We start from the raw sequence: 14,629 nt of genomic DNA on the forward strand, positions 1-14,629 counted from the left end.
TTTCCACCTCTGACCCTGTACCCCTTTTCTAGCACCATCACCCCTCACCCATAGCAGTCCTCATTTTGGTGTTCCTATCCCCTATATTTAAAATAAGAACAGTGTGCACATTCGGCGCAAAGTCCAAAGAGGGGTGTGTTTTTGCTGGCAAGGGGCATGGTCACACAATAGTACCCTCAATTCAAATTATGCCACACAGTGGTGCAACTTTATTCACATTTTATTAAGCAATAGTGTCCCTTACTCACGTTACATCACACAGCATTACCACTTTACAATATATACATTACACAATATGCCCTTTATTCACATTACACCACACTGAATTGATCTTTATTCACATTACACCACATCATATTGCTCTTTATTCACATTAGACCACACAGTAGTGCCCTTTCTATACATTATGCCACACAGTAGAGCACTTTATACACACAATGCCACACATTAGTAATGCATTTATACACATAATACCACACGGTAATGCCCCCTCACACATATGACACACATTATTAATGTCCTTACACATTCTGCCATCCTCTATGAATGCCCTTATACACATAATGTCCCTTACACATTTGCTGCACATTATTAATGCATTTATACACATGACACGCATAAAGCCTCTTATGCCGAACACTATTGCACAATCAACCTACCTGCACACAGCACTTACATAGCCGCTAACACTGTGACCTCTGCCTCTGCTTGGATACAGATGTGTCCTCATACATCTTGCCTCAATACACCATGCAGCAGGAGATGCCTTGTGTGAGTCAGCTGGCAGCTCTGCTAACGTCAGGCACCTTTCTTTTTATGAAATTGCATCTTATTTGCATTTCTGTATAGCTAGGATGCACAAGCAGCTTCTGCTGAATAAAATGATATGCGGCATGCCTATATACTGTGTGCGACTGTGGCTCTATCTGCATACGAAATGCTACACATAGAATATAAGCATGCCGCATATAGGGGGTGATTCCGAGTTGTTCGCTCGCTAGCTGCTTTTAGCAGCATTGCACACGTTAAGCCGCCGCCTACTGGGAGTGTATCTTAGCATAGCAGAATTGCGAACGAAAGCTTAGCTAATTTTCTCGTAATGATTACCCCGCAGTTTCTGAGTAGCTCCAGACTTACTCAGCCATTGCGACCAGCTCAGTCTTTTTCGTTCCTGGTTTGATGTCACAAACACACCCAGCGTTCGCCCAGCCACTCCCCCGTTTATCCAGCCACTCCCGCGTTTTGGAACTCGAACGCCTGCTTTTTTCCGCACACTCCCATAAAACGTCCAGTTTCCGCCCAGAAACACCCACTTCCTGTCAATCACACTACGATCACCACAGCGATGAAAAAGCTTTGTAATGCCGTGAGTAAAATACCTAACTTTTGTGTAAAATAACTAAGCGCATGCGCTCTGCGAACATTGCGCATGCGCAGTTAGCGGATAATCGCAGTATAGAGAAAATCGGCAACGAGCGAACAACTCGGAATCACCCCCATAATTTTAATCAGTAGAAGCTGCTGGTGCCCCTAGACATGCCAAATGCCCTAGGCAGTTGCCTAGTTTGCCTATACCTAGGGCCGGCTCTACACATGCCTCTCTCCCTACTGCAATTTTTCCTAACGGTATAATTTGCATGTCATTCTTCTGTGTTTTTCACCAAATCCTTTACATTAATCAGCTTGATTTTTATTTGTTGACCTTGAACACCCCACAGAACAGTGTAACCAGTGTGTAGAGCTGAGTGATGTCCAAAGGAACCAAAACTAAGTACAACTGTTTGGCTGATAAAAAGACTTTGGGGGGGAGGGGGGGGGATTGAAAAGCATGGCGGGAAGCTAAAGCAAAGCATTGTGCAGTAGTTGCAGGAGAACATGTACAAGACTGTGAATTAATGATGTATAAAGGCTCAAAACTGGTTAAGAACTTGATATAATTCATGCCCACTTTTTTTTTTTTAAATGTCACCTACATATTATGGGCAGTAGTATGTTTTTATATATTACCATATTATATAATATACCTCCCAACTGTCCTGATTTAGGGCTCACAGAACAGCATAACGTACATAATGAAAATAGGGCATTGTAGCAGAAATAAAAGTACATTTTCTAGGTGGCACTTAATACATTAAGAATTTGTTTTTTATTTTTAAAAAATACAATAATATCAGACCTCCCGGGAGTCCATAACAATAAAACATATAGAATGCACTTCAATAAAAATACATATAGAATAATATGTACTATCATTCGGGATTCAAGGATTTTAATATCCATATGTGAGTGAATTGCATACCTAGAATTTTTTATTTTTGTGTTTGACTTTTTAATTATGATGCATTATTGTACCACTTACTAAACATTTCATGTGGTGCCTGGTTTATACAAATGTGCAGACAGCCAAATGTTACATTGAGTTTTAGCCAGGCTTATTGATGTGACACATATATCTAATATTTTTATTTTTGTTGTATATGTATTTTTATTGAGTACATTCTATATGTTATATTTTTATGGACTCCCGGGAGGTCTGATATTATTGTATGTTTTAAAAATAAAAGTCAAATTCTTAGTGTATTATTAAGCGCCACCTAGAATATTTTCTTTTGTTGCATGCTTCTGTTTGGGGTTGGCATACTCCAACTCTGGGTGGCTGCTGATATACAGAATTGCAATTAACACTACCCACCCTAGTGCCAGAGACCATTTGTTGTGTCTTTGATTATAGCAGAAATTGCAGACAGAGATAGGGAACAATTTTATAAATTCAATATCAAAAATGATACTGTTATTGCATATATGTTAATGACATCACAATATAATTAGGCTTTTGTTCAGGCTGTATTATTCATTTTAGACTTTTCAAAAAAACAATGTTTGACAGGCACACACTACTTTATGTAGATTTTGCTTATTTAGGGGCCTATTTAGTGATTTTGGTGTAGTCCTGAAAAATTAACAACCCCTATCATTGCATATCGCTGGAATGTTTTATGTTTTTTCAGGGCTATTTAGTAAGGAATGCATGCCCGGACAGTTATCTTGATAAAGTCCTTGGATAATCCTATTGTGACTTCATTAATCACCATCACTTTCTGTCTCCTGATGGGAAATTTGCTTATTGGAATTGGAGCTAAGGATTGCCGTCAGCTGGGTGAAGCTAATCCATATATGGGGTCTATTCATGAAGCAATGCAAAGAGTGGAGAAGTGAGCCAGTGGAGAAGTTGCCCATGGCAACCAATCAGCTTTTAAGTAACATTTGTCAAGCTCATTCTATAAAATTATACGTAGCAGCTGAAGATTGGTTGCAATCTTCTTCACTGACTCACTTCTTTACTCTGTACACTGCTTCATAAATAGACCCCTATTGATACACCCCACTGCATTACCAACAGCGCTGCATAGGGGCGTAGCCAGAACTTTGTGGGCCCCATAGCAACATTTTGAAGGGGCCTCCATCCCAATGCTTCTAGAGATACACTTCTCTGCAGAAGTTGTTAATTTTATGCCCTATAATAGTGCCCTAGCTCATTTTCTGGGGTGTAGTATGGTATGCCGGCGGCCGGGCTCCCGGCGACCAGCATACCGGCGCCGGGAGCCCAACCGCCGGCATACCGACAGTGTGGCGAGCGCAAAGGAGCCCCTTCTGGGCTCGCCACGCTGTGGGCTATTTTATTCTCCCTCCAGGGGGGTCGTGGACCCCCACGAGGGAGAATATCTGTCGGTATGCCGGGTGTCGGGATCCCGGCGCCGGTATACTGTGCGCCGGGATCCCGACATTCGGCATACTGAAGACCACCCCATTTTCTGAACCATAGTAAAGCCTTATTTAATGTTATGCCCCAGAGCTGTCAGTACACATTATGCCGCACAGTACCCTCAATTCACATTATGATATATAGTGCTCCCCGTTCATATTGTGCCACATTACAGTGCCCAGGTTTATATTATATAAAATTAAAATGCCCTCCAGTTCATTTTATACCACACTACAATGAGCAGGTCCAGGGGCATACCTAGATATATTGCAGGCCCCAAGGAAAAAGTTTGAAAGGACCCCTATGTACCACCCAATGGCGTAAAAAGTATATAACACATGTAACTTTGACAGGGAAGGTGGGCCCCTCTCAGCTCTGGGCCCCATAGTAGCTGCACTGCCTGCACCTATGGTAGCTACGCCCTTGGCGCTGCAACCACGAGAGCTAGCTGCTGCCGCTGTGGTCTCTCAAGACCCGGACTTGCAGCTATATATTCAGCGCTGACAATACAAGCTTCTGGCTACATCACATGGGGAGACCCGCTGTTCAATGCATCGGCATAACAAGCACAGCTAGAGCCCGGACATTACTCACCTCTGCTACCATCCCTGCATGCAGGAAACTTTAATAATTTGTAGTGACTTCAATAATAATTATTAACAAAGAGTTACGTGCTCATATTAACATTTATTACCCATTTATTACCCAGACCATGAGGCTATGCCATAGTTGTTATCACAGTGATTTTATCTATAAGACTTTGGTCATCACTAAAATAGACATAATCTACCTTAGGATTTATCAGTCTGAAATACTGGAGAGTTTAATCTTTCCCACATATTTTATATCTATTTCATATGTGAAATAATGTACCAATGGAAACAGCAGCTCCGACTTAATAGTTTATCTGATTACATATTTTATGTATAAGTAATATAATGTTTTATATGTTTTTTTGTCTTGTACAATAAATTGTTCATGGATTTTCAGAGAAGCCAATTGTATAAGTTTATATATGAACAGGTGGCTTTGTTACTGGTCACAGTAATTGACCTACTAGCGCTGTCATTTCCGCATGCCCGGCCAGTGGCTCCAATAATAGGCTATCACAGTGAAGATAACATGGTGAAGTGATAGCAGCTAATGCTCATGAGCGGCCAATGGGCCGGGTATGTACAACTCTACACAGCTGGGGAGGGATCCTAAGATCTATTACAGAATACCTTATCCAAATAATGGCTTTCGGGGGCAAGTTCAGAAAGGCTTACCTATTGGACCCTGAGATATTGGAAAACACTGAGGCTACTTAAACTGAGAACAAGATCACTGATAGCTGTGATGACTTCCCCCTATGGCTCACCACTACCTGATCCTATAAGCTACAGTAAGCTGCCCTAAACCTCTCCCCGCATTCATCACTCCCTGTCTTTGGTGTCACTGCAATGTGTTGTATTCATATGATGTGTCATCATTGTGCATTGTATTTATGCAGCAGTATTGATTCCTTGTTATGCCCTAGAATGGGTGTGTGTGTGTGTGGGGGGGGGGGGGGGGGGAATAAAAGTATAATAAATAGGTCCCTTGGACTTAACTGTGGAATAGCAGACAGTCAGGGCCTGATTAACCAATAGGCTGATTAGACTGCAGGGGGCGCAATAAATTGCGCAGGGATAAGAGCGCATCCTGATGCCGCTAGAGTTGGGGCTGAGCAAGGTCTTATGAGATCTCTCCTGGGAGCTGTGGGAGCAGTGGTGCCTGCTGGGATTGCCAGTGTCACCAAGGCAGGGCCGCTGGGAAGAGGGGATCCTGTCTCCTCAGCGGCTGGCTCCGCCTCTGAGGCTGTGATCAGCAGTGCAAGTGGGCGTACCCTTAAGAATTTAGTCGTGGGTACGCCGTACCTACCGCCGCCGGGCCGCCGCTCATTGCACTCACCAACTAGGACACGTGGGCACTCGCTGAGGCTGGAGGAGAGAAAATTCCGTATGAAAAGGGTTCTTCACTGTTGGGGCAATAAGGATTTGAAATTCCCTGCCAGGGAAGGTGGTAATGTCGGACTCTGTAAATGCATTTAAAAAAGGATTGGATACATTTCTGATTGAAATTAATATCCAAGGTTATAACATTTAAAATATTGACGTTGTTAATCCGGATGTAGCATGATTTATAGTTGTTAACTAGTCATAAAACATTACTTCAGCAGGTACATTATAACCAACTCAAAACAGGTTGAACACGATGGGCATTTTGCCTCTATTCAACCTCAATTACTATGTTACTAGACGCTACCGTTACCGCTGCCGCCAACGCCGCCGAGCACCTCCCCTTGGGGCGGCGGGAGCACACAGGACCCTGTGGGTTGACGTGCGGTGCTCCTAATGCGGCTCCTCCCTGAGTGACCCTGGACCTGCAAGTTGCCACTGCGCTAGACTCCTCCCCTCACACAGACAATAGACAAAGGCAGCAGCACTCTGGGGGCATTTGTGTATCTGGCACTGTGGGGGCATATGTATATCTGGCACTGTGGGACAACGTATATCTGGCACTGTGGGACAATGTAAATCTGGCACTCTGGGGGCATTTGTGTATCTGGCACTGTGGGGCAATGTGTATCTGGCACTGTGAGGCAATGTATATCTGGCACTCTGGGGGCATTTGTGTATCTGGCACTGTGAGGCAATGTTTATCTTGCACTCTGGGGGCATTTGTGTATCTGGTACTGTGGGGCAATGTGTATCTGGCACTGTGAGACAATGTTTATCTTGCACTCTGGGGGCATTTGTGTACCTGGCACTGTGGGGCAATGTGTATCTGGCACTGTGGGGCAATGTGTATTTGGTATTGTGGGGCAATGTGTATCTGGCACTGTGAGGCAATGTATATCTGGCACTGTGTTGCAATGTATATCTGGCACTGTGGGGCAATGTGTATCTGGCACTATTGGGGTCATATGTGTATCTGCCCCCCCATATGTGTATCACGCCCCCATTTTCATTGGCCATGCCCCATGTGGCATTTGGCCACACCCATTGTTTTGGGCACGCACACAGTACATGTAAGACATTTTTTCTACTTGCACACTGGCTGTGATTGATGCCACTGTTGCCAACACTTCTAGGGTGGTAAGTGACAATATGAACGGAGCTGAGGCTCAAGCTGGTTACAGATTTTTAGTTGAACGTGAGCAAAAAAAATTGTGGTAGGGAAGGGGGGGGGGGGCACTTCTGTATTAGCCTAGGGCAGCTGGAACCCTTAATCAGGCCCTGCAGACAGTTAACAAATCTTTACTTCTAGGGTAAGTGCGTATTGCCTTAACAAAGGCTGGCAGCGCATCCAGGACAACAAGAGAGATGACTACAAGTTGAAATGGTGTGAGACCAAGAGCCCAGCCACTTATTGTGCCTTCCGAGACGGTAAGAGAATCTGCTTCATGAGGCCAAACACAACATTGCTAACCATGAACTTGAGCATTATAAATGTATTTTATACTCCTTTTAATTAATTTTATTTCACCTTTGAAAGACTCACTGAAATGGATTCCCCTTCATACAGCAGACAATAAAGCTCCCCCATAGTGTTACCCTTTGTAACCACTAATTACAGCTCAGAAGAATGTGACTACAAGTGTGCCATTACTGTGTGCGTGTCCCCCTCCCCCCCAGTTCTGTTAACACCAGTGGTGGTTTCTGCCTGTCTGGGGTAGAAGGGCTGCTGCTGCCTGGAGAGGAGGAGAGCCCAGTCCCTGTCAGCTGGATCCCGGTACCTGCGCAATGGATCTGGCAGATGCCAGGAATTACACATGCGCACAAGCAGCAGACCAATGGCGCATGCTTGAAACACTGGCTTCTATAGCCTGCATTGGCTGCAGCCCATAGAAGCTGGATTGGGCTGCACAAAAGGCAGGGAGTGGCTTCCCACAGGAAGCCCTCTCTCTGCTAATCGCAGCCCGGTCTGGCAGTTCCCAGAGGGAGGAAACACCTCCAAATGGGACTGCCTGTAGTGTCTGTGACTGACAGGTAGAACTTCCAATAGAAAGTCACTGCCAGTCACGGTGAAACCTGTGCAATCACGGACTGCATCTGACTCACTGACACTGAGCTGAGGTGGTGGATTTTACTGGGGGGTAGCAGCTCTGCAGCTCATGGTAAAATCTGCCACTGGTTAACACCGTCTTATAAGTACAAAAGGCAAAAAGCTAACTACATTAAAGGAAGTTCAGATAACTGCTCCTTACGGGATTTATTAATTATCCGTTCATTTCTACAGAAGTAGGTGAAAATGTTAATTTCTCTGACGTCCTAGTGGATGCTGGGGACTCCGTCAGGACCATGGGGATATAGCGGCTCCGCAGGAGACAGGGCACAATAATAAAAGCTTTAGGATCAGGTGGTGTGCACTGGCTCCTCCCCCTATGACCCTCCTCCAAGCCTCAGTTAGATTTTTGTGCCCGACGAGAAGGGTGCAATCTAGGTGGCTCTCCTGAGCTGCTTAGAATAAAAGTTTAAGTTAGGTTTTTTATTTTCAGTGAGTCCTGCTGGCAACAGGCTCACTGCTACGAGGGACTTAGGGGAGAGAAGAAAACTCACCTGCGTGCAGGATGGATTTGCTTCTTAGGCTACTGGACACCATTAGCTCCAGAGGGAGTCGGAACACAGGTCTCACCCTGGGGTTCGTCCCGGAGCCGTGCCGCCGACCCCCCTTGCAGATGCCGAAGTTGAAGAGGTCCAGAGGTCCAGAAATAGGCGGCAGAAGACTTTCAGTCTTCATAAGGTAGCGCACAGCACTGCAGCTGTGCGCCATTGTTGTCAGCACACTTCACCAACAGTCACCAACTGTCACTGAGGGTGCAGGGCGCTGGGGGGGGGCGCCCTGGGCAGCAATGTATAATACCTTTTTATGGCTAAAATACATCACATATAGCCCTTGAGGCTATATGGATGTATTTAACCCCTGCCAGATCTCACAAACTCCGGGAGAAGAGCCCGCCGAAAAGGGGGCGGGGCCTATTCTCCTCAGCACACGGCGCCATTTTCCTGCTCTGCTCTGCTGTGAGGAAGGCTCCCAGGCTCTCCCCTGCACTGCACTACAGAAACAGGGTTAAAACAGAGAGGGGGGGCACTTATTTGGCGATATGATTACATATATAAAAATGCTATAAGGGAAAACACTTGTATAAGGGGTTGTCCCTGTATAATTATAGCGTTTTTGGTGTATGCTGGCAAACTCTCCCTCTGTCTCCCCAAAGGGCTAGTGGGGTCCTGTCCTCTGTTAGAGCATTCCCTGTGTGTGTGCTGTGTGTCGGTACGTGTGTGTCGACATGTAGGAGGACGATGTTGGTGAGGAGGCGGAGCAAATTGCCTGTATTGGTGATGTCACTCTCTAGGGCAGTGTTTCCCAACCTCGGTCCTCAAGGCACACTAACAGTCCTGGTTTTAGTGATATCCAGGCTTGAACACAGGTGACTTAATTAGTTCCTCAGTTATTTTGATTTAACCATCTGTGCTGAAGCCTGGATATCCCTAAAACCTGCACTGTTGGTGTGCCTTGAGGACCGTGGTTGGGAATGCCTGCTCTAGGGAGTCGACACTGGAATGGATGGCTTATTTAGGAATTACGTGATAATGTCAACACGCTGTAAGGTCGGTTGACGACATGAGACGGCCGGCAAACAAATTAGTACCTGTCCAGGCGTCTCAGACACCGTCAGGGGCTTGTAAAAACGCCCATTTACCTCAGTCGGTCGACACAGACACAGACACGGACACTGACTCCAGTGTCGACGGTGAAGAAACAAACGTATTTTCCTTTAGGGCCACACGTTTCATGTTAAGGGCAATGAAGGAGGTGTTACATATTTCTGATACTACAAGTACCACAAATAAGGGTATTATGTAGGGTGTGAATAAACTACTTGTAGTTTTTCCTGAATCAGATAAATTAAATGAAGTGTGTGATGATACGTGGGTTTCCTCCGATAGAAAATTATTGGCGGTATACCCTTTCCCGCCAGAAGTTAGGGCGAGTTGGGAAACACACCTTAGGGTGAATAAGGCGCTCACACGCTTATAAAAACAAGTGGCGTTACCGTCTCCAGATACGGCAGCCCTCAAGGAGCCAGCTGATAGGAAGCTGAAAAATATCCTAAAAGTATATACACATATACTGGTGTTATACTACGACCAGCAATCGCCTCAGCCTGGATGTGCAGCGCTGAGGGGGCTTGGTCGGATTTCCTGACTGAAAATATTGATACCCTTGACAGGGACAAGATTTTATTGACTATAGAGCATTTTAAGGATGCATTTCTATATATGCGAGATGCGCAGAGGGATATTTGCATTCTGGCATCAAGAGTAAATGTGATGTCCATATCTGCCAGACGACAGTGGTCAGGTGATGCAGATTCCAGACGGAACATGGAAATTGCCGTATAAAGGGGCGGTCCATCGGACCTGGTGGCCATGGCAACAGCTGATAAATCCACCTTTTGTTACCCCAAGTCACATCTCAGCAGAAAAGGACACAGTCTTTTCAGTCTCAGTCCTTTCGTCCCCATAAGGGCAGGCGGGCAAAAGGGCCAGTCATATCTGCCCAGGGGTAGAGGAAAGGGAAGAAGACTGCAGCAGGCAGCCCATTCCCAGGAACAGAAGCCCTCCACAGCTTCTGCCAAGTCCGCAGCATGACGCTGGGGCCGTACAAGCGGACTCAGGTGCGGTAGGGGGTCATCTCAAGAGTTTCAGCACGCAGTGGGCTCACTCACAAGTGGACTCCTGGATCCTACACGTAGTATCCCAGGTGTACATTGGAAATTCGAGACGTCTCCCCCTCACAAGTTCCTGAAGTCTGCTTTACCAACGTCTCCCTCCGACAGGGAGGCAGTATTGGGAACAATTCACAGGCTGTATTCCCAGCAGGTGATAATCAAAGTACCCCTTCTACAACAAGGGAAGGGGTATTATTCCACACTATATTGTGGTACTGAAGCCAGACGGCTAGGTGAGATCTGAAATATTTGAACACTTACATACAAGCGTTCAAATCAAGATGGAGTCACTCAGAGCAGTGATAGCGAACCAGGAAGAAGGGGACGATATGGTGTCACTGGATATCAGGGACGCTTACCTACATGTCCAAATTTGCCCTTCTCACCAAGGGTACCTCAGGTTCGTGGTACAGAACTGTCACTATCAGTTCAGACGCTGCCGTTTGGATTGTCCACGGCACCCCGGGTCTTTACCAAGGTAATGGCCGAAATGATGATTCTTCTTAAAAGAAATATGGACGCTTTCCTGATAAGGGCAAGGTCCAGAGAACAGTTGGAGGTCGGAGTAGCACTTAAGTAGTTCTACGACAGCACGAGTGGATTCTAAATATTCCAAAATCGCAGTTTTTTCCGACGACACGTCTACTGTTCCTAGGGATGATTCTGGACACAGTCCAGAAAAGGATGTTTTCTCCCGGAGAAGAAAGCCAGGGAGTTATCCGAGCTAGTCAGGAACCTACTAAAACCAGGAAAAGTATCAGTGCATCATTGCACAAGGATCCTGTGAAAAATGGTGGTTTCTTACAAAGCGATCCCATTCGGTAGATTTCACGCAAGAACCTTTACGTGGGATCTGCTGGAAAAATGGTCCGGATCGCATCTTCAGATGCATCAGCGGATAACCCTGTCTCCAAGGACAAGGGTGTTTCTTCTGCGGTGGCTGCAGAGTGCTCATCTATGAAAGGGCCGCAGATTCGGCATTCAGGACTGGGTCCTGGTGACCACGGATGCCAGCCTGAGTAGCTGGGGAGCAGTCACACAAGGAAAAAATTTCCAGAGAGTGTGATCGAGTCTGGAGACTTCTCTTCACATAAATATACTGGAGCTAAGGGCAATTTACAATGCTCTAAGCTTAGCAAGACCTCTGCTTCAAGGTCAGCCGGTATTGATCCAGTGGGACAACATCACGGCAGTCGCCCACGTAAACAGACAGGGCGGCACAAGAAGCAGGAGGGAAATGGCAGAAACTGCAAGGATTCTTCGCTGGGCGAAAAATCATGTGATAACACTCTCAGCAGTGTTCATTCCGGGAGTGGAAAACTGGGAAGCAGACTTCCTCAGCAGGCATGACCTCCACCCGGGAAAGTGGGGACTTCATCGGGAAGTCTTCCACATGATTGTAAACCGTTGTGAAAAACCAAAGGTGGACATGATGGCGTCCCGCCTGAACAAAAAACTAGATATTGCGCCAGGTCAAGGGACCCTCAGGCAATAGCGGTGGACGCTCTGGTAACACTGTGGATGTACCAGTCAGAGTATGTGTTCCCTCCTATGCCTCTCATACAAAAAGTACTGAGAATCATAAGAGGGAGATGAGTAAGAATGATACTCGTGGTTCCGGATTGGCCAAGAAGAACTTGGTACCCGAAACTTCAAGAGATGTTCACGGAAGACCCGTGGCCTCTACCTTTAAGAAAGGACCTGCTCCAGCAGGGGCCTTGTCTGTTCCAAGACTTACCGCGGCCGCGTTTGATGGCATGGCGGTTGAACGCCGGATCCTGAAAGGGCATTCCAGATGAAGTCATCCCTACCCTGGTCGAAGACAGGAAGGATGTAACCGCAAAACATTTTCACCGCATTTGGCGAAGATATGTTGCGTGGTGTGAGGCCAAGAAGGCCCCTACAGAGGAATTCCAACTGGGTCGTTTCCTACGTTTCCTGAAAACAGGACTGTCTATGGGCCTAAAATTGGGGTCCATTAAGGTTCAAATTTCGGCCCTGTCGAATTTCTTCCAGAAAGAACTGGCTTTAGTGCCTGACGTTCAGATGTTTGTAAAAGGGGTACTGCATATACAGCCTCCTTTTGTGCCCCAGTGGCACCTTGGGATCTCAATGTTGTTTTGAGTTTCCTAAAGTCACATTGGTTTGAACCACTCACCACTGTGGACTTAAAATATCTCACATGGAAGGTGACGATGCTATTAGCCCTGGCTTCAGCCAGGCGTGTGTCAGAATTGGCGGCTTTATCATATATAAAGCCCTTACTTAATTTTTCATTCTGCCCTGAATTGAGGACTCGTCCTCAATTTCTCCTTAAGGTGTTTTCTGTTTTTCACATGAACCAACCTATTGTGGTACCTGCGGGTACTAGAGACTTGGAGGACTCCAAGTTACTTGACGTTGTCAGGGCCCTGAAAAATATGTTTCCAGGAAGGCTGGAGTCAGAAAATCTGACTCGCTGTTTAGCCTGTATGCACCCAACAAGATGGGTGCTCCTGCTTCTAAGCAGACGATTGCTCGCTGGATTTGTAATACAATTCAGTTTACACATTCTGTGGCAGGCCTGCCACAGCCAAAATCGGTAAAAGCCGAGGGGTCTCGGCTTTACAACTTTGCCGAGCAGTTACTTGGTCAGGGGAAAACACGTTTGCTAAATTCTACAAATTTGATACCCTGGCTGAGGAGGACATGGAGTTCTCTCATTCGGTGCTGCAGGGTCATCCGCACTCTCCCGCCCGTTTGGGAGCTTTGGTATAATCCCCATGGTCCTGACGGAGTCCCCAGCATCCACTAGGACGTCAGAGAAAATAAGATTTTACTTACCGATAAATCTATTTCTCGTAGTCCGTAGTGGATGCTGGGCGCCCATCCCAAGTGCGGATTGTCTGCAATACTTGTACATAGTTATTGTTACAAAAATCGGGTTATTCTTGTTGTGAGCCATCTTTTCAGAGGCTCCTTCGTTGTTATCATACTGTTAACTGGGTTCAGATCACAGGTTGTACGGTGTGATTGGTGTGGCTGGTATGAGTCTTACCCGGGATTCAATATCCTTCCTTATTATGCACGCTCGTCCGGGCACAGTATCCTAACTGAGGCTTGGAGGAGGGTCATAGGGGGTCATGCACACCACCTGATCCTAAAGCTTTTATTATTGTGCCCTGTCTCCTGCGGAGCCGCTATATCCCCATGGTCCTGACGGAGTCCCCAGCATCCACTACGGACTACGAGAAATAGATTTATCGGTAAGTAAAATCTTATTTTTCACATACTTTTGTAGAAATTGCCGTTCTTCATAAAATCTCCTGCTTACTTTTCAGTCCCGATCTGACCCGCTGTCCCCATAAAAAAGCATGGGGACCTAAATTCATCCAGCTCCGAAAATACTTAAGTTTTGGAGCTTGTCTGCAGGAACCTTCACCATCTTCACATGGCACTGATTCCCAGAACCCCTGCTCCTTTCCCATGAGGAGTCCTGGGTTGCAAAGAGGAATTCTTTGGATCCCTCCGCCCCTGTTCAGCTCTTCCACCAGAATTTGCACATGTGTGAACCCAAGTTCATGTTGGGCATTAGCGCTGCAGAGTCAGACTCGGTAACGTTAAGTCATTGCTACTGAAGTAGCGGTGATAGGGATCACAGGGACAGGTGATCTTTGGATCAGCTGTCTCTGCACTTGAGCAATGTTGAATTGCTCCAGTTATTTTTTTATCCACCGCTGCTACTCGCGGTGAGTTGGATATTTAATTTTCGTGGGCTAGTTAATGAATAGGCCCCTATTAAGTTTAAACAAAAAACGCGTTTCAGAATGTTACCAGATACAAAGGGGTAAATTTACTAAGATGGGAGTTCTATTTAAGATGGGATGTTGCCCATATCAACCAATCAGATTCCAGGTATTATCTTCTAGAACAGGGATGGAGAACCTTCGGCCCTCCAGCTGTTGTTGAACTACACATACCAGCATGCCTTGCTACAGTTTTACTATTTGGCCATGCTAAAACTGTTGCAGGGCATGCTGGGATGTGCAGTTCAACAACAGCTAGAGGGCCGAAGGTTTCCCATCCCTGTTCTAGAAGGTGCTAGATAAATGAGAGGCAGAATCTGA

The 14,629-nt window shown here is 46.1% G+C and overlaps 1 protein-coding gene across 10 annotated transcripts in view; it reads left to right on the forward strand.

The window, feature by feature from the left end:
- Positions 1–14,629, forward strand: part of TTLL10 (tubulin tyrosine ligase like 10) — a 388,939-nt gene that overhangs the window by 298,814 nt on the left and 75,496 nt on the right. For all 10 annotated transcript variants that reach the window (XM_063943164.1, XM_063943155.1, XM_063943157.1 and 7 more), the window contains one exon: positions 7,055–7,173. In XM_063943164.1, coding sequence (XP_063799234.1) covers positions 7,055–7,173 — 119 coding nt within the window. The remainder of the gene's footprint in view (positions 1–7,054; positions 7,174–14,629) is intronic.

Source organism: Pseudophryne corroboree, chromosome 10 (assembly GCF_028390025.1).
Source record: "Pseudophryne corroboree isolate aPseCor3 chromosome 10, aPseCor3.hap2, whole genome shotgun sequence".
Classification (NCBI taxonomy): domain Eukaryota; kingdom Metazoa; phylum Chordata; class Amphibia; order Anura; family Myobatrachidae; genus Pseudophryne; species Pseudophryne corroboree.